This window comes from Antechinus flavipes, chromosome 1 (genome assembly GCF_016432865.1).
Source record: "Antechinus flavipes isolate AdamAnt ecotype Samford, QLD, Australia chromosome 1, AdamAnt_v2, whole genome shotgun sequence".
Lineage (NCBI taxonomy): Eukaryota > Metazoa > Chordata > Mammalia > Dasyuromorphia > Dasyuridae > Antechinus > Antechinus flavipes.
In genome coordinates, this window is record NC_067398.1 from 702880890 (window position 1) to 702903190 (window position 22301).

Here is a 22301-nt window from a genome sequence, read left to right on the forward strand (position 1 = left end):
AGATTTCCAAAGAGTACCATATCACAAAAATGGTTAAGGACCCCTGATCTAGCCCAGCTCCTTCTTTTACAGATGAGGAAATTGAGGCTACAAAGAGTTATATAAATTGTAAAATTTGTTATACACAGTTACTACATGTCTGAGGTAAGGTTTGAACTTAACTACTCTGAATCTAGCGCCAAATACTCTTCCCATCCCCTCCTGTTGTACTCTGTATCCTGTTATTTATTAATCTCCTAATAAAGCCAAGTAATGCACTAATAGTATCTCATTTGATTACAAAGATGATCACAAATAAAAGTGTTTCAGAGCTATATAGTCCAAGAATCTTCTCTAAAACTTCACCAGTCTGCTATACTCTTTCATTTAAGGTGTGAATTCATCCCATTCACACTCCCAGTTATGGTTATTAATTGTATAGTGACCCCCACTATTTTTGGACATTTTCCTCTCTTTGCTCCCTGCCCTTTTTTAAATAAAGAAACGGGTGATGAGAAAAATATGCTTAGCATCTCTGCTTTGTTTAAATATTTTTCTATTAATGCTAGCTTTGGCAATAAGAGTTGAGAAAGAGATTAAAGGAATTAGAGTAAGTAATGAGGAAACCAAATTATTACTCTTTGCAGATGATATGATAGTATACTTAGAGAACCCCAGAGATTCTACTAAAAAGCTATTAGAAATAATCCACATCTTTAGCTAAGTTGCAGGTTACAAAATAAACCCACATAAGTCATCAGCATTCTTATATATCACTAAAAAAAATCCAACAGTTAGAGTTAAAAAGAGAAATATTATAAAATATTTAGGAATCTATCTGCCAAGGGAAAGTCAGGAACTATATGAGCAAAACTACCAAAAAAAATTCCACACAAAGTCAGAGCTAACCAATTGGAAAAATATTAAGTGTTCTTGGATAGGTCGAGCAAATGTAATAAAGATGACAATACTACCTAAACTAATCTATGTATTTAGAGCTATACCAATCAGACTCCCAAAAAACTATTTCAGTGATCTAGAAAAAATAACAACAAAATTCATCTGGAAGAACAAAAGGTCAAAAATTTCAAGGGAACTAATGAAAAAAAAAAATCAAGTGAAGGTGGCCTAGCTGCACCAGATCTAAAACTACATTATAAAGCAACAGTCACCAAAACCATTTGCTATTGGCTAAGAAATAGAGAACTTGATCAGTGGAATAGGTTAGATTGAAAGGACAAAATAGTCAGTAACTTTAATAATCTAGTATTTGACAAACTCAAAGACCCCAGCTTTTGGGATAAGAATTCACTGTTTGACAAAAACTGCTGGGAAAATTGGAAATCAGTATGGCAGAAATTAGACATTGACCCACACTTAACACCATACACCAAAATAAGGTCAAAATGGGTTCATGATCTAGGTATAAAGAATGAAATTATAAATAAATTAGAGGAATGTAGGATAGTTTACCTTTCAGACCTGTGGAGGAGGAAAGAATTTGTGACCAAAGATGAACTAGAGATCATTATTGATCACAAAATAGAAAATTTTGATTATATCAAATTGAAAAGCTTTTGTACAAATAAAACCAATGCAAACATATTAGAAGGAAAACAATAAACTGGGGGAAAATTTTATAGTCAAAGCTTCTGATAAAGGCCTCATTTCCAAAATATATAGAGAATTGACTCAAATTTATAAGAAACCAAGCCATTCTCCAATTGATAAATGGTCAAATGATATAAACAGACAATTTTCAGATGAAGAAATTGAAACTATTTCTAGTCATATAGAAAGATGCTCCAAGTCATTATTAATCAGAGAAATGCAAATTAAGACAACTCTGAGATACCACTACACACCTGTCAGATTGGCTAGGATGACAGGAAAAGATAATGCTGAATGTTGGAGGGGATGTGGGAAAACTGGGACACTGATATATTGTTGATGGAATTGTGAATACATCCAGCCATTCTGGAGAGCAATTTGGAACTATGCTCAAAAAATTATCAAACTGTGCATACCCTTTGATCCAGCAGTGTTACTACTGGGATTATATCCCAAAGAGATTTTAAAGGAGGGAAAGGGACCTGTATGTGCAAGAATGTTTGTAGCAGCCCTCTTTATAGTGGCCAGAAACTGGAAACTGAATGGATGCCCATCCATTGGGGAATGGCTGAATAAATTGTGGTACATGAATGTTATGGAATATTATTGTTCTGTAAGAAATGACCAGTAGGATGATTTCAGAAAGGCCTAGAGAGAGAGTTACATGAACTGATGCTGAGTGAAATGAGCAGGACCAGGAGATCATTATATACTTCAACAACAATACTATATGATGATCAATTCTGATGGACATGGCTCTCTTTAACAATAAGATAAACCAAATCAGTTCCAATAGAGCAGTAATGAATTGAACCAGCTACACCCATTGAAAGAACTCTGGGAAATAACTATGAACCACTACATAGAATTCCCAATCTATTTTTGTCCGCCTGCATTTTTGATTTCCTTCACATCGTACATTATTTCAAAGTCTGATTCTTCTTGTGCAGCAAAATAACTGTATGGATATATATATATATATATATATATATATATATATATATATATATATACACATATATTGTATTTAACATATACTTTAACATATTTAACATGTTTTGGTCAACCTGACATCTGGGGGAAAGAGTGGGGGGAAGGAGGGGAAAAGTTGGAACAAAAATTTTTGCAATGGTCAATGCTGAAAAATTACCCATGCATATACATATATCTTGTAAATAAAAAGCTATAATAATAAAAGAATGAAAACTAAAAAAAAATAAGAGATGATTTCCTAGAATGAAAAAGAGTGAAGGATATATTGGGAAATGTATGTGATATAAAATCAAAAGATATAAATAAAAAGTTACCTTAAAATAAAAAAAAATAAATATTTTCCTATTTTTTAAATTTTATTTTTTTTGTTATCAAAGACAATGTCCAGAAACATTAAGCAGCAAAAACGTTGTTCATCACAATAGTTATTTTTTTTTAATAGAGGGTGAGTAGTTTATTTTCAGATTATCTTTCACTTATTAATGAAGTGATAAATCAATGCAATTACTTGAAAAAATTAAGAAAAGAACATTGAGTTCTCATTCTGAATCTGTTGGTCAGAGTGAGTTTGGTAATTCTGGCACCACTAATACTTAAGAATAAACTCCTCCTCCAATAAGATAGGGAGTGGAGTTTTGTTCTTCTGAGCAAGTCACACAGATCTCTCAAATATGAGTAACATGTTTGAAACCTCATACATATAAAATAAATTCATGTCACTCTAATTAACCAATGTGGCAGTGTTAAAAAGTCAGATTTATAGTCTATTAATGACAGAGACATTATAGGCTAAACACTCACTTATGATGAATGATGGGGATGCAACCTTGAAAGAAGGGACAACAGAGAAAACAACTGTCTGCATGGAAGTAGGCTATTGGCCTGTACACAGGGGCAAGTTGTGTTCTGTTTTATATAATCAGATTCTTCTCTCCTGTTTTCACTTCTCCTAGACTCTAGTTATCCTTTCTTTCTTTCCCTTTAACTCTCTTTTCACAACTTGCATTTTGTGCTTAGCATATTTTTAAAAAAATTAATAGTATTTTATCTTTCCAAATGCATTCAAAGAAACCCTTCAACACCCATCTCTGCAAAACCCTAAGCCCCAACTTTTCTCCTTCTCTCCTCCCTTCTTCTTCACTAGATAGTAAAGCTTAGCATATTTGTTATTAGGATTTTCTGTCCTTTTAAATGGAGAGGGGAAAGGAATAGAAAAAAATAAATTAAAAATAAAATAAAATGGAAAGAATCACTGACAAATGATCATTGTGCATCCACCTGCATGCCTTTGGTGATTGAAAACTCAGGAAACAAAAAAAAATATGATGTACATATAGTCAGATGTTCTCCCAGGATGCTTCAGGGAAGGTCATGGCTGCCTTGGGGGTGGGGTGGCAAAAGAAAGGTATTGGTGACTCTTCTTGGAATAGGACACTGGATGCCAAAAAGAATCATTGCTGTGGAGTTGGAAGAGCTAACTTCTCCATATATAGAAAGGATGGAGGTTTCATTTTTGGATTCATTCTCTCATTAGAAAGTCACTGGGGTGAGTTGGGGTTGGGGTGGATGGGGATGCAAGGAAAGAGTGTGAAATGCGAGCTGATCTTTTGTAGGCTGATTTGTGCTCTCCCTTAGTAGCTGCCAAGTGAGTAGGCTTTGAAGAAGAGTATTCTTTCTGTGCCTCCTGGAAATCATATGGTCCAGACCTTTTTAATTCTCAATTCTAAAGTGGCTTTGTAATTTAGTTCAATTTAATGAGATTTGGGAGACAGCCAGGATAATCACAAGAGACCCTAACTTTGGAATACTTTGTCTCAATGAAATGCACTAGCATAGAGACACTTGAGGAAGGGGTCCTCTGCCAGGTGCCAGTGGGATCATTCTCTTGGGGGAAATCTTGCCCTGGTTAAGTCAGCTACCTTGGATTCTGGACGAATACCCTCTGTGTCTACCATGCCCACTGGCATCCTGTGAATGATTTGACTTTGATTTGGTTCCCATTTCAGTAAAAAAAAGGAGCAAGTCAACTTAACTGCTATGTTTGGTTAATATCTTATAAATCAACATACATTTAGTAAGTTCTTAACCATGTGTCAAACCCTGTGCCAAGTTCTAAGAAAGACCTCAGGGAAAGGCAAAAACATTCCCCCCTTTCAAGGAGCTCACATTTTAGTGGGGGAACCAAGAAGCTCACAACTATGTACATAGGAGTTCTATATAGAGTAGATGGCAGATAATCTCAGAGGAGAGGTCCCAGCTGTGAGAAAAGACTAGGAAGACATATAATGGGACTTGAGCTGGGTCTTAAAGGAAGCTAGACAAATGCAGAGGCAGAAGTGAGGAAGGGAAGCACATAGGTATGGAAGATTTGGAGATACTATAATGTCCTCTTTGAGAATCTGCAAGTAGTCTAGGATGACTCAGCTTCTCATTGCTCCTGAGGGGTGAAGTGGGTGGCCAAGTCTTTGAAGGCAGGGTGGAGTATGTGTGGGAAATCTTCCTCTAAAAATTACCCTGCCTGCCTTTGGGAGGGATTACACATATATTGTGTTTCCCAATAGAATATAAATTGTTTTGAGTTTGAGAGACTGTTTCACTACTTTCTGTTTTCTATCATTCAGCACAGGTCCTAGTATACAGCAGGCACTTAATAAATACTTGTTGACTGGGGACTCTTCTTGGAATAAGACACTGGATGCCAAAAAGAATCATTGCTGTGGAGTTGGAAGAGCTAACATCTCCATATATAGAAAGGACAGAGTTTTCATTTTTGGATTCATTCTCTCATTAGAAAGTCACTGGAGTGAGTTGGGGTTGGAGTGGATGAGAATGCAAGGAAGGAGTGTGAAATGAGAGCTGATCTTTTGTAGGTCCGATAGGACATAAAATCATTTTGAATTTAAGAGACATTTCATTATTTTTTTTCCTTTAATCCCTCGGCACAGGTCCTGGTATACAGCAGGCACTTAACAAATGCTCGTTGGTTGATTATATCTTTGCTTTTGAGTGATGGGTGTCAGAGATGAAGAGCTAGGTTCATAAGACTGTAACTCTAGAACTAAAAGAAAGCTCAACAGCCATCTAGATCAAGTTTCTCATTTGACCAATGGGGAGCTGGGAAGTGAAGGGACTTGCCCATGAGTCATAAACATCCGAGGTATTATCAGAACCCAATTCCTCAGATTACTGAAAGGCATTTGGTTCAATCATATTTTGCTTCTATAGTGGAGGGTAGAAATACAGGAATTTTAGAATTTTAATCTTTTTTTAGTTTTAGAATTAAAAAAAAATAAGTTGTAGAATACAGCATTTTAGAATTGGGATTCTAGAGCTCTTCTAGTTTAACTTGTACCTGAAAAAGAATCCTTACAATCAATCAACGAACTTTTTAAAAAAGCATCTACTATGCGTGAGGCACTGTGCTAAGCACTGTGGGTACAAGGAAACAAAAAGAGCTCACAACCTAATTATAAAACACCTGACAAACAGTCATTTAGTCTCTGCTAGGAGACATCCAAGGAAGGGAAATCCAATTCCAGTTTTCTGAAGAAGACCTTTCCTGAAGCCATTCCTTTTCCTTTTCTCCTCCATTAGGGTCTTTCATCTGAGATTATCCCCCACCAAATAGGTCTTGTATATTATACAGTTTGCATGTTGTCCCCTGGCCTGTGAATGTCAGAGGAGGGGGAGGCTGTTTTTGTCTTTCTTTGTACATCCGCCACTTAGCACAGTATCTTGTGGACCTATTGATCACCTGAGGGTCAGAAAGCTCCTTAAGAAGGGTTTTCACATATCAAACTTGCCATCCCTTCTTGTCCAGCTATAATATTTATGAAGTGGCTTATTGTGTGTCATGAGCAGAGTAAGTCTTGGGGGAAAATCATTCATCTCTCTACAAGGGGGGAGCCCAGGGAGATCTGGATATGTAGTACTACGAGGAGTTCCTTGAGAATGGGGACTTGCATTTGCCTCGCTTTACCTCCCCACTACTTAGACCAGTGCCTGACACTTAAGAGATGCTTCAGAAATACTTATTGAAGAGCATTCATTGACAGCCCATGCCATTTGTGGGTAAGTCTAAACATTAGAAAAATATTTTTTCTATAATTGATCTCTCATCCTTTCCCACGTTCTCCCCTGTCTAGGACATAAAATAGAGGGATATTAGGTAAATGCTCTTCCATAGGTCTGGCTCTTGCCCCCACCAGTCATATACTATCCCCTCCTGCCTATCACCATATCCCTTGTTGAGGCCTACTTCCGCGTGACTTCCTGATTTTTCATGGGATACAGCTGAGTTGGCTGGCTTCACACCCAGCTAAGTGGGGCAGGTAAACCTGCTTTCTGGGTGTCCAGGTTGAAGCACTTTTCTGTACACACCCATTCCAGAGCTTACCTGTCTGCCTGGACTTCTGCATCCTTGGTCTCCACCTTGTGCGGCTGCCCTCCATTGATCTCCTTCTTGCCACTGGTAAGCAGGTTCAGCACTGGCTGGATCTCTCGGAGAAGGTCGTTGCTTTCCCCACCTCCATGCAGGCCAGCCGGGGCACCCTTCTTTGTGGGGTCAGGTACCATGCCGTTGGCTTGTGCCAGGGGATTGTCTTCTTGACCATTTTCTCGGGGACGCTGAGGCACATTTCGGAGGGGGGCCGCACTGTCCGGCCCGGGGGGCTGATCTTTGCTGGGAACAGCCTGGTGGGACAGGTCCACCGTCTTGGTGGCTGGGCCTAAGGGTCGGGTCACTCGGATGGTCTTGGGTGTCCCGTCCCCAGTGAATGTAGTTTCCAGGTGAGTAGTGAAGCCCTCGGGGCCTCTCAGGATAAGGACCACGTGAGTCTCTGAAGCAATACTCCTCAGAACCTCCAGGGCACCGTCATAGCTCATGTCCACCAAAGGCCGGCCATTGACCGCAAGGATGATGTCTCCTGCCTGGATAAGGCCACTCTGTTCAGCTGCCCCACCCCGAATCAGATCCGAGATAATCACCGGAGGCTTGCTGACCCGTTCTTTCACCAGGAATCCCAAGCCGCCCACTTTGCGTTTAAACAGCCTTACGGAAATGACGTTGGGCTGAATTTGTTGAACGCTGAACATGTGGTCTTCCATTGTCACTTCAGAGTATCTGGCCCGATGAGCGAAAGCCTTAGTGACCAGGGGATTTCCCCCCACAGAGGGATAATTTCTGGACCTCAATAAAAGATGGATACTGCTGGGACTGGGCTTGGATGAGCCAGCCTCAGGAGAAGAATTGGTTCTTTGGCGTTTGAGAGATTGGTCTTGGATATCGACTGGTTAGAGCATCTGTTGGCATCTATTCATTCCAATCCCAATTTCTGGGGCATGGGGTAATTCATTGCTACTGTCGCTTTCTTGTTCTAGAAGGGATGGGTTTTAGAACAGCAGATAGGGAGTCCCTGGAAGGAGATTCAGCCCCAGAGAAACAGATGGCAGACCTGGCACTGTCCCCGTGCCACAGAAAGGGCCCCTGGGAGCTGCTCTAGGGGTGAGACATGCCAACACCAGTTCATTCCTCACTCTTAGCTAGTTGAGGGCAGCAACTTCTCTCATAGGTGGATCAGCAGATGAACTGTCAGGCTGAGAACAGATCAGTGGCTTCTTGAGCTGAAGACAGAGAGGAAAGGGAGGAGAGAGAAAAATATAGAAGAGATCGATGAGTATGGAAAATAAAAATGGGAGACATAGGTCTGAATAAGGTAACCATGAGACATTTCCATTGGGAATGTCGGGAAAGAGTTTTGAAGGCAACTACTCTCAAAGGATTTCCCTTCCCAGCTATCTGTAAATTACAGAATTTTATCTCCAAGATCAAAGCCCTCTGTGCCAAAAGGGTCTCCCTAGGGATGCCATTGACAGTCAGAACTAGAAATTAAATGGCAAGAAGCTTAAGGACTCCATTCCACATCCTCTCCACAGTTCTCCTGGGCCCAACTTAGATTGCTTTAGTCTTTTCCCTTCTGCACAGAATGATGCCTCATTTACATGGCATACTCTATTCATTTCCTCCTGCCCCAGTGACAAATGCCACCAACGAACTGGAAGAATAATCTTGCCTTTGCTGAGATTCCACTAATCAATAAACATTTATTAAGCTCCCGCTATGTACCAGGTACTATATTAAGTGTTGGAGATACAAAAAGAGGCAAAAACCAGTTCCTGCCCTCAAGGAGCTTACAATCTAATGGGGGAGACAAAATGCAAATAAATATATACAAAGCAAGCTATATAGGATAAATAATAAGATTTAAGAGAAAGAAGGTTCCCGGTGTTCTCCAGACATTCTTTTAGTGTATGGGATATTCTTAATGTCAATAATATTACAAAGTCTATTCTTTTTTATCTGGTGACTTCATCTACTTAGAGTATATAATAGAGAGAAGGTTAGAAGACCTCATTTAGTTCCTATGGGTCAAAAGCAGAAATTTCATAGCTTCTTACAATTAATTTATTTAAATGATTTAATCCTGGGTATTGAAAATCTTGAGGAGGGAAAAAAAAAACTTCCCATCACCCGAAATCTTGACTTCTCTCACAAAAATGAAATTCTATTGCAATTTTTAGATAAATTACTTGCTAAGGGTCATCTAGACTTGATTGATGGATTTATGACTTTTGGCCCCACTGTCCCACCAATCCTAAGATCAGGTTCCTCACAGACTCAGAGGGAAAACTAAAGAAAGTCCCATATGTCACATTTTTTTTTGTCCTGGACGGAAAGCTCTGGTAAAAGGAAACAATACACACTAAAAGAATAACGGGGACTTTTACCGGTACTATGAGATATATGGATTATAAAGATCCAGAGGTAATTTGTGAGACCTACCAGAAGGAAGGGAATTTTAGAACCAAGAAAATCTTTTTCTGATGGTTGAAGAGTGGGATATGAACACATTATGAATATATTATCAGGTTAAATAAAACTACTCCTATAGCCATTGTCTCTTGATAATAATTCACATTTATGTGCATCTTAAAGTTTATAAATTATTTTATATAGATTATCTCATTTGAGTCTCAGAATAACCCAGTGAGGTAGGTTCTGTTATTATAATTATTGTTATATATGTATAATATTATATGTATTACATATATAACATCATAATGTGCTATTTTTCCTGGGCTCCAAGTTTGCTGCAGATGGTGACTGCAGCTATGAAATTAAAAGATGCTTTGAGAGAAAAACCATGGCAAATATGGACAGCATATTAAAAGGCAAAGATATCATCTTGCCATCAAAGTTCCATGGAGTCAAATTTTTTTTTTTCAATAGTATGCATGACTATTCAGGGGTCCTCAAACTTTTTAAATAGGGGACCAGTTCACTGTCCCTCAGACTGTTGGAGGGCCAGACTATAGTAAAAACAAAAACTTTGTTTTGTGGGCCTTTAAATAAAGAAACTTCATAGCCCTGGGTGAGGAGGATAAATGTCCTCAGCTGCTGCATCTGGCCCATGGGCTGTAGTTTGAGGACCCCTGAATTAGAGTGTAAGAAAACCTGGGCACTGCAGAATTGATGCTTTCAAATTGTGGTATTGGAGAAGACTGACAGTCTCTTGGACAGTAAAGAGATCAAATCAATCAACAATTAAAGAAATTAATTCAGACTTTTCATTAAAAGGTCAAATACTTAAGTTGAAGCTTAAATAATTTGTCCACATGATGAGAAGGTGGGATTCATTAAAAAAGATCTGGATGTTGGGAAAGATTAATGGAAAAAGGAAAAAGGGATGGCAGAGGATGAGATGGATAGATAGTGCCATGGAAGCAAGGAACGTGAGCTTGGATAGACTTTGGGAGACAGTGGAAGATATATGAGGGCTTGACATACTATGGTCCATAGAGTCATGAAATGTCAAATATGATTGAATGATTGAACAGCAACAACAATAGGTACTGTTATTATCCTCATTTTATAGATGAGGAAACTGAGGCTTGATGAGGATGACTATCTAAGGCCATCTAGCCAATTAGTGTCAGTGACAAGATGGGAATAAAGGTATAATCTCAATGATTATTGGGGAGAAAACTGAAGGTCCTTTGTAAGACCCAATTGGACTGAACTAAGATGGCCACTGAGTCCCTTTTAACTCTTAGTACAGTGATTTTATGAGGTTTAATGCTTATATTTGTGTGTGCATGAGAGAGAGAGAGAGAGAAAGAGAGAGAGAGAGAGAGAGAGAGAGAGAGAAGAATGGAGGGAGGGAGGAGGAGAGAAATAGCATTATAGTGTGTGTAAATGTATATGATGTTTGTGTACAGTGGGATTATGGTAAGGCTGCATGGTATGAGTATATGTTATGGATGAGTTGTGAACATATGTTTTATGTGTGTAGTTGCTGTGTAGGAGGCTGAATATCTTGATGTGTATATGTGGAAGTGTGCTGAATATATTGCTGAGTTGGTTGATTGCTGTGTATGAATGGATGTGGGTGTATACATGGTCTAGTGAAGAGTGTATTATCTTTGGAATTAGCAGACCTAGGCTTGAAGTCTGGCTCTGTTCCCTTGTCTGTGTGGGCGTCCCTCCTCTGACCCTCAGTTTCCTCATTTGTAAAATTAAACAATTGGACTAATTCTAAATGCTTGGGGATCTGGTGTGGGTCAGAGTTGGTACAGATGGTGTGAGAAGGCAAGGGAAATAACCATTCCAATTCCTTTCTTTCTCTCCCTCATGTTCTGGTTACATGCAAAGTAGTGCATCCCTTCCTTCTGAGTGTCCTCTTAGCCAACCAGTTGAGTGGGGAGCTCCCAGCTGCAGGGAACGACAGACACTCTCATCCTTACCTGGACTTCAACTCCTTTTCTGAAACAACTACACCTGACCGATGTATCAGAAAACTGGAGCCTAGGGTCAAGCCTTCTGCTCCCCATCAGACCAAGGGATCATCTCCTGGGTCAACCCGATTCCCCCGGAATGTGTTCAGCCTCTCCCTTTGTGGGGCGTGTTATATAATGCCGCCAGCCCCTCTGTGTGGGAGATGGAATAATAAATATCCTAGGACCAGCCTGGTTTGTACTCTCCATCTGGCATCTCTGTGTGTGTTTCTCTCTGTGTATTCATGCATCACTTTCCTGCTGTGTCATTTCTCTGGTGTTTGTGTGTGTGCCCGCACGAGCACATTTGCACGCGCGCATTTTCTCAGCTCTTCTGCTTGTGTGTATCCTTCTCTCCCTCTCCCCCCTCCCTCCTTCCCTTCCCCTCTCCTCTTCTCCCCCTCCCTCCTTCTCTCTCCCTCCCTCGTGTTCTCTCTCTCTCTCTCTCTCTCTCTCTCTCTCTCTCTCTCTCTCTCTCTCGGTTCCAGAGAACCAGTATATAGCACCAGTCTCTTCCTGTCCATGGAATACCCATGTCCCCCCATCTCTTTCCCCCCTCCCTCCTTCCCTCCTCTCTCTCTCTTGCTCTCTCTCTCTCTCTCTCTCTCTCTCTCTCTTTCCCTCTTTGTCTCGAGGTTCCAGAAGGACCAGAGAACCAGTACATAGCATCAGTCTCTTCCTGTCCATGGAATACCCATGTCCACCCTCCCTTAGCTGTCTGCCATCCCAATTCCATCTGGAGATTTAGCTCATTACAGAGGAATTTTTAAATGTTTAGTTCCAGAGCCAAGCAGACAAGACCACAAAAACCCCTTGGATAGCACAAGCTGGAAATCTCATCTCTCTTTTTACTGGACTGAAGGAGAGATTTTGAGGCATGTCTCACACATGTTAATTGAGAGAAGGTTCTCCTGTTTTCCTCCTCCACTCTGCCCACATACCACTCCTTGGGCCAGAGTTGCCAAAAGGCACCACAGTGCCCAAGCTAGTAGCTAGCATAAGAGCTAGCATTTATATAGTGAATTAAAAATCTCATCTCCTTTGGTCTTCACAACCATTCTAGGAGGTAGTTGCTATTATTATTCCCATTTTATAGATGGGGAAATAGAGGCAGACAGAGGTTAAAAGGTTTGTCTGGAGTCAGGAAGATAGTAAGCATCTGAGCTTAGATTTGGACTCCAATCCCATTGAAAGCTCATAAGACAAGAGAACAGAGGCAGGCTCCAAGCCTAGGTCTTCTAATTCCAAAGATAAAGTTGGCTCCCCCAAGTAGAAGTCACTGGGGATGGTCCACAGTGGATTTTTGCTTGTGTTTGATGGTATGGGGCTAAGGAAAGGGCATCTCGGTCCCAAGGCTCTTTGTCTCAGCTTTCTTCCTTCCTGGTCCCCTGCCCCAGGTTGCTTTAAGAGGGATATAGCATGCTACATTGGGAATCAGAGGGTTTGGATGGAGATCCTATCATGGACTTCCTGTGTGATCTTGGATAAGGAACAACTCTCCTCTGGTGCTGACTGGAAAGCATGACAGAGGGCACAGAAATCTGGTCTTGAAGTTAGGAAGCCCTGGGTTCAAGTCTAACTTTTGACATATTTTGTATAAGTTGCAAACAGGAGCAGGACAAGTATAATAACAACAATAATAAGTAATTATAGTGCTTGAAGATTTGCAAAATGCTTTATAAATATTATCTTTATAAAAATATTTATATTTATCATTATAATTATAAATTTATATTTTCAATTTATATTATTTATTAATAATTAGTTTATATTATTGATTTATAATTATAAATATTGTCTCATTTTATCCTCACAACACATCTATTATTATTCCCCCTTTTAACAGATTGGAAAATTGAGGCAGATAGTGATTAAATGACTTGCCTCAGGCCATATAGCTTGTGTCTGAGCAGGATTTTTGAATTCAGATCTTCCTGTTTACAGGGCCATCCACTTTGCCACTTATATATACACATGCATATCTATAAACATCCCCACATAAATACATACACAGTTCATGTCTAGCTACATAGTTACATATACAAACACGCTCAGAAAAGGAGAGCTGAACTAGCTTTTCTCTGAGGTCTGCTCTGCTGCTATCATTCTGGGATGTTTTCCAGCTCCAATGCCACCTGGGAAATTCATTCCCAGGAACCCTTGGCTCGGGCAACTGCTCTGAGACAAGTAGAAGCATGTCAGGGCTATAGATCTTTGAGTCATTTAATGTTCAGACCTCAGTTTTCTCCTCTTCAAACTGGATGACCTCAAAATTTCCTCCAGATCTATGAACACAGACAACATGACCAGTGTGAAGACCCATTCTAGAGGAGCTGAGTAGTCTCAAAGCCATCAAGGATGGCCAGGCAGTGGGAAGACTTTCACCACAAGAGATGCCCTCTCTTTGCCTCCCCATCTGTACTAAGGCTGCTTGAGCACTCTCATGGCTTGGATGAACAGGACTCAATAACTCCATTTCTTTCTGAGACACGGAAGACTTACCATCCAATCTGACCCTGCCTTCTAACATCCTCTGGATCCCATCATCCTCCCTGACTCTATAACCTCCAGCCCCCTTGCACTACCAACTGATCTCTTTTTGTGATATAAGTACCTCTGATTCTTTTTTCCCCCTGAGGCAATTGGGGTTAAATGACTTGCCTAGGGCCCACAGCTAGGAAGTGTGAAGTGTCTGAGGTCAGATTTGAACTCAGGTCCTCCTGACTTGGGCTGTTGCTCTATCCACTGCACCATCTAGCTGTCCCAGTACTTCTGCTTCTTACCATCCTTACTATTGCTACCTTAATGACTTCTACTTTGCAAAAGAACTTCTTTAAAATATAAATTAGCTTTCCCAATCTGAATTTGAGCTTAAATTTTTTTTTATTTGTTATTTCAATTTTGTCTTTTTGTGACTCCAGGATTTAGAACAGCACTTGGCACATAGTGGTCAATAAGTGCTTTTTCATTCATTCATTCATCTATCTATGATCCTCCAAAAGGGAAGATTGTGAACTTCGTGATGAACGCTGGGAACCAGAACAGAGGAAATGGGAGGCCTGAGAATAGTTATATGATCTCAGTGCTTCAAGATCTGTGATTTCTTGGAGTGGGAACTCCCTTTACTGACACAGAAAGCAATCCAGAATCAGTATCACAGAACCTCATCTTTGGAAGGGAACTGGTACCTGAACAAAAATCCCCTGAATTGTTTTTGTTTAGTTGTTTCCACCATGGCTGACTCTTTGTGACTTTTAGGGGATTTTCTTGGCAGAGATATTGGAAGGGTTTGTTTCCTTTTCCAGCTCTTTTTTACAGATTAGGAAACTGAGGCAAACAGGGTTAAGGATTACACAGCTAATGAATGTCTGAGGTAGATTTGAACTCACATCTTCCTGACTCTAAGCCCACTTTTCATATCCCTATCCACCATATCACCTAGATTCCCTGAACCTAACACCCAGCAAGTAATGATTTAAGCTTTTCTTGAATACTTTCATTGTAGAGAGACTCACTCCCTCTCAAGGCAGCCTGTTCTTCTATGTCAGGGGTCCTCAAACTATGGCCCGCAGGCCAGATGCGGCAGCCGAGGACGTTTATCCCCCTCCCCCAGGGCTTTGAAGTTTCTTTATTTAAAGGCCCACAAAACAAAGTTTTTGTTTTTACTATAGTCCGGCCCTCCAACAGTCTGAGAGACAGTGAACTGACCCCCTATTTAAAAAAGTTTGAGGACCCCTGCTCTATGTCTTAGTAGATGATCATTCAGAGCTCTCAGTTAAAAAAAAAGTCACCTCGTTGCAGCCCACCTGATGACAAGCTTCTGTAAGTTTGGGCGAGACTGTTCCATGGATGTCAGACACAGTCTGTCACCAGGACTGTACTAGAAGCTGCTCCCACTGTGTGGAAGCAGCCAGGGCTCGTGCTTTCTTGGCAGAGCCTTGGAGCCCAGGGTGACCTCCCTGCCGTGACGACGCACTGGAGGAGGACCTTGGTGCAGGACAGTCATGCTTCTTTAGCAAAAATAAATCATGGGTCAACAGTCATCTTCCTTTGGAAATGAAAATCTTTGCACAAAAGCATTCAAAATCCCAAACAATCCTTTCTCTCATTTTTAAAAAAAGGCAGTGCTCCTCAACAGCTCCCAAACTACTAATTTTCAGTCTTTCTCCCAAGGACTATAACAACCAGGATCCATCTGACGTCCCCTCTCCCACGCTGGCAGCTCGTTGCCACAGCCCTGCAATTCTTCTCCCCCCCACCCCCGAAGCCTCAGAACCAGCAGGGGACAACCTGGTGCTGTGGAGCTGGCAGTGCATTGGGACTCAAAGGACCTGGGTTCCAAACTCATTGCCACTGTGGCTTGGAGCAAGTCACTCGCTGGATCCCGTCAGAAAAACATGAGGGGTAGGGGCTAGATTACTAAGGTGTCTTACAGTTATGAATTCTATGTCTATGGTACTGCCAATTCTGATATTCCCTGTTCTAAAGTCCCGCCCATCATTGCATTCCATGTTCTGGGGCTCTTTCCAACTTTGTTTCTACTCCTTTCAACTCTGATCTTCTCTGTTCACAGAACCCTCCCATCTTAGACATTCTATGTTCTAAGACCCCTCCCAGCTCTGACATTTCCTGTTCTAATGGCCCTCCGACCTCAGACATTCTATGTTCTAAGACCCCTCCCAGCTCCGACATTCACTGTTCTAAGTCCCCTCTCAGCTCTGATATCCCCGTTCTAAGACCTCTCCCAACTCTGACATCCCCCATTCTAAGGCTCCTCACAGCACTGACATTTTCTGTTCTAAGACCCCTCCAAGTTCTGACATTCTCTGTTCTAAGGCCCCTCCTAGGTCTGACATTCCCTTTCTAAGTCACATTCTGTGACTTAAGTCCGTTCTTAACCATTTGTTTTTCTTCCTGGACCTCTGTGACAGTCTGAGTCTGATCTGGAAAACAGAAGTTTGGGCTAGATTACTAAAATCTCTTACAGTCCTAATATTCCCTAATCTAAGGCCCCTTCTAGCCCTGATATTCTCTGTTATCTATAGACAACAATCTGTAGACTCAGAAAACTTTTTTTAGTTCATAAAGGAAATAATAGATTTAAGTTGAATCAATGAACACAAAAACATATTTTTTTCCTTATCCAAGTTCTCAGACCTCTAAAATCCCTCGAAGGAGTCTATGGATCGTAGGGTGAGGATCTTTGCTCAAAAGACTTTCTAAATGCTGTCAGTCTGTGTTCTAAACTCTAACATGATACATCATAAGGCCCCTCCCAGGTCTGTGTTCTAAGGGCCTTCGGAGCCCTGACACTCCATGTTCTAAAGCATATTCTGCCTCTGACACTGTTTAAACATTTTATCTCTAGCTCTAAATTCCATTTCTTTCTTCTGGACCTCAGTTTCTTCTTCTGCAAAATAAGAACGTTGGAACTGAAGATCTCTGAAGTCCTTTTGAGTTCCAGATCAAAGGTCCTTTATTCCTATGATCCAGTTCTCTTAGGGCTTACCTGATCAAATTAGAGGGAGTTGTCCCATAGATCCTTTCTTTCCCTTCCCACCCCCCTTCCTCCTCATATCATTCCTGGCTTTTATTTGTTTTCTCCCTGAAGATGTTGCCAGTGACTCAAAGATTCCCAGAATTTCCAAGTTTGAAGAGACCTCAAAAGCCATTCAGACCCCAAACTTCCTGACCAACAAACCCTTCTCTGATATTCCTGACAAGTGAGCATCCTGCTTCTATCTATATATACTCTGGATTTCCTCTAGAGGCAACTGGCTAGTGGATAGACAGAGTTAGAGTCACAAGTCTCGAATTCAAAGTTGTGTGACCATGGAGGAGTCATTTATTCTATGTCTACAGCAGTTTTCTCAATAATAAAATAAAGATAATAATAGTTCCTAGGGTTATTGTAAAAATCCTATGAACAATATTTGTAAGTTCCTGGCATATAGCAGGCATTAAATAAATGTTTCTTTTCTTTCTTTCTGCAGGAAAAACGTACTCAGTTCTTTCTGACATGAGACTGAGGGCCTTCATCTTCTTGGCTATTCTCCACTGGCTAGCCTACAGTTCTCAGGACTGAACAGAATAGTCAACCATGGGTTGGCCGAGGACGCTGCCCAGCTGAAGAGAGAATCAGTGACTTGGTTATTCAAGGAACATTATTCCCATACAGATGGTAAATTGCTTTTAAAGCAATTTAGGCTGAGGGCTCCTAATAAAAAGCATCAGGTGCCATAAAACACTAGTTGACTCAGTTTCCAAATGAGTTGGGTGGTATTGAGACATTTTATCTTAGCAGCAAATTGGTACTCAATGGTTTTCAGAAGCGGTGACTGCCACAGACGGTCAGTGCCATTTTCATGGGTCTTTACAGCATTTTATCATCCTGTTATCCCTCCCAGAGGTAAGTGTCACTGGTCTATTTTATCAATAAGGTGGAGGAGAGCCTTAGGGGCAATGTTTCATCTATTCCCTTGGAGAGAGCTGATCTCGAGTAAGAACTAAATGTGTCAAGCCTATTTTACATTGGCTATTTTTAAAGTAATTTTGAACCTTTTACAAATTGGGCATTTATTTTAAAAAGGTTTTATCTTTTATATACGGAGAAAGAGAAAGGTCTAAGAGTAATTCATATATATTTGGGGTTCAAACATCATTTCTATGATAACATATTTCCCTTGTAGGTATACTTCTTGTGGAAAGGGACTTTTTTTGGTCACTGTACTCGATCACCCAGCATGATGCCTAGAATATAGTAGGATCTTAATAAATACTAATCATCTGATTAAAGAAATAAGTCAGAAAAATAAAAGCTTCAACAGCTTCCTAACCTACCAACAAGAATTGCTGGAATAACTAAGGCTATTTTCGAAGGAAGGGGAGGGAATAAACATGAATATATCATGTGTTAAGTGTGTAGAAGTCTTTACATGGCATCTACTGTACTTTATTATTCTATATTGTATGTTATATAATTTATAATATTGTATATTGTATTTATTATCTCATATAATCTAACAACTCTATGAAACAGATGGTATCATCTTCATTTTACAACTGAGGAAACTGAGGTAGACAGAGGTTAAAGTGGTTTGTGCAGAGTGATAAGCTATTAAGTGTCTGAGGGCAAATATGAATTCAAGTATTCTTGATTCCAGGTTCAGAACTCTACTCACTGTGCCACCTAGCTGCCTAAAGGTATATTATAATAACTATTGGTTAATTGGATTGGGTCTATAGATGTGATTTCATTGTTGAGAGAGAAACAATCCATGTAGAAACTCCCCCTATTGATGCAGAGCAGCAATCTTTGGGTCATTTATAGTTTTAAAGATTTGCTGGAAGTTGAGAGAATTTTCCTTCATGAGACATACCTAGAACATGTCAGAGGCAGGATTTAAATTCATATTTTCCTATCTTCAAGGCCTTCTCTCAATTTCTAGATTAAAATGGCAAAGAGGGCATCGGTTGTTGTTCTTTAGTCAATTTTCGGTCATGTTCTACTCTTCGTGATCCCATTTAGAGTTTTCTTGGCAAAGCACTGAAGTGGTTTGCCATTTCCTTATCTAGCATATTTTACAGATGAGGAAACTGAGGCAGACAGGGTGAAGTGACTTGCCTAGGGTCACTCAGCCAGCAAGTATTTGAGGCTAGATTTCAACCCAAAATGAGTCTTGATTCCTCCAATGCTCTGTGCATCATGGTGCCACCTAGCTGCCTGGGACATCACAATACAGTGCAAAACAGGATTTGGAATATGAGGATCTGAGTTCATATTTCAAATTTGCTTCTCATTGCTCAGTAGGACTGTGACCAACCCCCTTTTCTGGACCTGAGTTTCTTCCCTGTAAAAAGTGGGGATTGGATTAGATCATCTTGAAGGTAGATCTCCAGATCCATATCTCATCTATGAATATATATGATACTATCTCTTATTTCTTTTATCTCATCAATATTTACTACTTTAGCAATTAGATAATAATTAGATATTTAAAATTTTTCCTTTTCCTTCTAGAAAATTATCAAGTACTGAAAGGCTTGTAATATATGAGTAGGAAACAGTGAAATGCTCATGTTTTACAACTGGTTCTGAAAAAAAACACAGCCATATTTTAGAGAATAGTTTGCATTATTAACATTTTCTCCATCACTTTCTTAAATCTAGAAACCAGCAAAGCAATAAATTAAGCCCTGGATTGTAGTATTTGCTGATTTCTGACATCTAAATGCTCACACTGAAAATTTAACAATTGAATCCCACTAGCTGGGCAGATCTGGTTCCAGTCCATCAATGACTGGGAGGAACTTTAGGGATCATCTACCCTATTCCCCCTACTTAACAGATAGAGAAATTGAGACTCAGTGTATGGCCAGCAAGTTGCAGAATTAGAAAGCAGTTCTCCTGATTCCCATTTCAAACTTCTCTCCCCATTCAGTGCCATGGGGTCCCAGGGGTCCTCAAACTTTTTAAATAGGGGGTTTTTAACTTCTAGTTATTGCTTCTAGTTTCTAGCTGACAGCCTTTTGAATACTTAAAGACCTCTCTCCAGTCTCACCTGAGTCTTCTCTTCTTCAGGCCAAACATTTCAGGTTTCCTCCAACAAATCTGAACTGTTTTGATCATCCTTCAATAGGTAGTACCCTTCTAGTCTCTGGCTATGACAAGGGCTTGTTGTAAAGTAAGTGCTCAATCAAGACTTGGTGGCTGATTCACCAGAGCTGGAAGTAGGACTTTAGTGGCAATCTAATATACCCCTTTCATGTTACTGAGGAGGGAAACTGAGCTCAGGCCTAGAGAAGTGATGGGACTAGACCACAGTCATAAAGGTTGTGTTCCTCCCACTGCATCTCTACAGCAAAATATCCCATAGAACCAAGAAGATGTTAGATACCCAAAAAACTAAATTCAGCTCATATTATCCAATGAGATTATTTTTTTTCAGTGCTAAGCACAGCATCTCTCATGCAGCAAGAACTAAAAAAATACATATTCTATGACTTTGAACAAGTCCTTTAAACCTATTTGCCTCAGTTTCTTCATCTGTAAAATCAGCTTGTTTCTGAACTCTAAGTAATTCAGGTTGACTGAATACTGAAACTATTTCAGGTTTTTATACACTTAGCATCCTTGGCAGCAAGGGGGCACCATAGTGGATCAAGTATTGGCCTTGAAGTCAGGAAGATTGATCTTCCTGAGTTCAAATCTGGTCTCAAACACTTATTGGCTGAGTGATCTTGGGCAAGTCATTCACCCTTGTTTGTCTCAATTTCCTGATTTGTAAAATGAACTGGAGAGGGAATTGACAAGCTACTCCAATATCTTTGCTGAAAAAAACCTCAAATGGAGTCATGAAAAGTTGGACACAATTGAAAATGATTGAACAACACCTTGTGCACAATCTGGCAGTTGATATAGAGTTGTTAGGTAGTTGTGTGGCCAATAGATAGAACATTGAACTTGGAGTAAGGAAGATCTAGATTTGAGTCCTACTTCAGATACATAACTAGCCGTGTGACTCTGGGCAAATCACTTAATTCCTTCCATTCAGTTTCCCCCATATAAAATGGGGATAATAATAGCAATGGTCTCTCACAGGATTGTTGTGAGGATCAAATGAGATAAAATGCAGAGTGCTTTGCCAACCTTAATGTAACATGTAAATGCTAGTTATGATTATTATCGTTATCATTGTTGTGGTGGTGGTTGAATTGAATTTCATAGATGAGGCTCAGAGCAGAAAAGGGACTTATTCAAAGTCACTCAGTTTACACCTGGCAGAGATAATACTCAAACCCAGATCTTCTGACTTCTCTTGTAGTGTTCCTTCTACCACTCTGCCCTGCTGATGTACCCACAAATAAAAGAGAGTGAGAGCCTTGGAAAGAGACAAAACAAAGTATTGTGGGATTTTAGAGGAAGCAAAAATCAATTTCAGCTAGAGGCAATCAAGGAAAGTTGGGCAGGTTTTCCAGGAGGGCATTGTAATTATTGCAAATGATGTGGGTAAGGTCAAGTGAGTGGGTGAGAAACCGGACATCAACAGGAAAGCAAGGATTCTGGATTAGTCAGAAGACTAGACATGAGGATGAGTCGTATGAAATAAAGATTGATGGTTGACGAATATTGAAACTATTTCAACAGATTATTTAATTGTCTCCCAACATCCTTAGCTAATTGGATGCTATCAGATGAAGAGTTGATTGTACAAAACAAATGTGCTTTCAAATCAATTTTCTGGGAGAGATTCAAAATCCAGGCTACAATCTAGGGGCTCCCACCTGCTTTTGACATTTTTAACTCTCTTTTGCTTTGTGATGGATTCTGTGTTGCTTTCCCCCTTTGCCCTAAAGCTGTGAATAGTGTCTTTTTGTTTCTGAACTCTAAGTGAACTTGGATCTGGCGTGGGGGCTGCTTGAGAAGACTGTGCCAGAGATGCTCTAGGGTGGTCCGGGCCGGAGTTCTCCTTCATGGTTCTTATCTGATGAATGTGGATGCTGATATATCAAAAAATGGTTTGCTTCTCTTTTTCCTTAAAATCATCCCTCCTTCATCCTTCTTACAATCCCAAAAGGTAACCAGAAACACCTCATTGGTGGAGATTAAATATATTAATGTTATTGAGTTATTTCAATTGTGACTGATGCTTCATGACCCATTTGGGATTTTCTTTGCAAAGACACCAAAATGTGGTGCTATTTCCTTCTCTAGATCACTTTTCAAATGAGGAAACTGAGGCAAAGTGAGTTGTCTGAGGTCTAGTAAGCTAGTAAGCTTCTGAGGTGGGATTTTGAATTCAGGTCTTCCTGACCCTAGGCTTGGTACACTATCCTCAGTGCCACCTAAATGATCGAGACATTTTCTATAGCAGTAGTCATAATGA

The 22301-nt window shown here is 40.1% G+C and overlaps 1 protein-coding gene and 1 long non-coding RNA gene across 2 annotated transcripts in view; one reads left to right on the top strand and one right to left on the bottom strand.

Moving 5' to 3' along the window:
* The window catches only part of LOC127545523 (uncharacterized), a 31297-nt gene extending 13635 nt beyond the window's left edge, over positions 1–17662 (top strand). The window contains exon 2 of the long non-coding RNA XR_007949680.1: positions 17409–17662. This is a non-coding gene — a long non-coding RNA (uncharacterized LOC127545523). The remainder of the gene's footprint in view (positions 1–17408) is intronic.
* NOS1 (nitric oxide synthase 1) overlaps positions 1–22301 on the bottom strand; it is a 149135-nt gene that overhangs the window by 113153 nt on the left and 13681 nt on the right. The window contains exon 2 of the mRNA XM_051972873.1: positions 6980–8205. Coding sequence (XP_051828833.1) covers positions 6980–7689 — 710 coding nt within the window. The 5' untranslated portion in view covers positions 7690–8205. The remainder of the gene's footprint in view (positions 1–6979; positions 8206–22301) is intronic.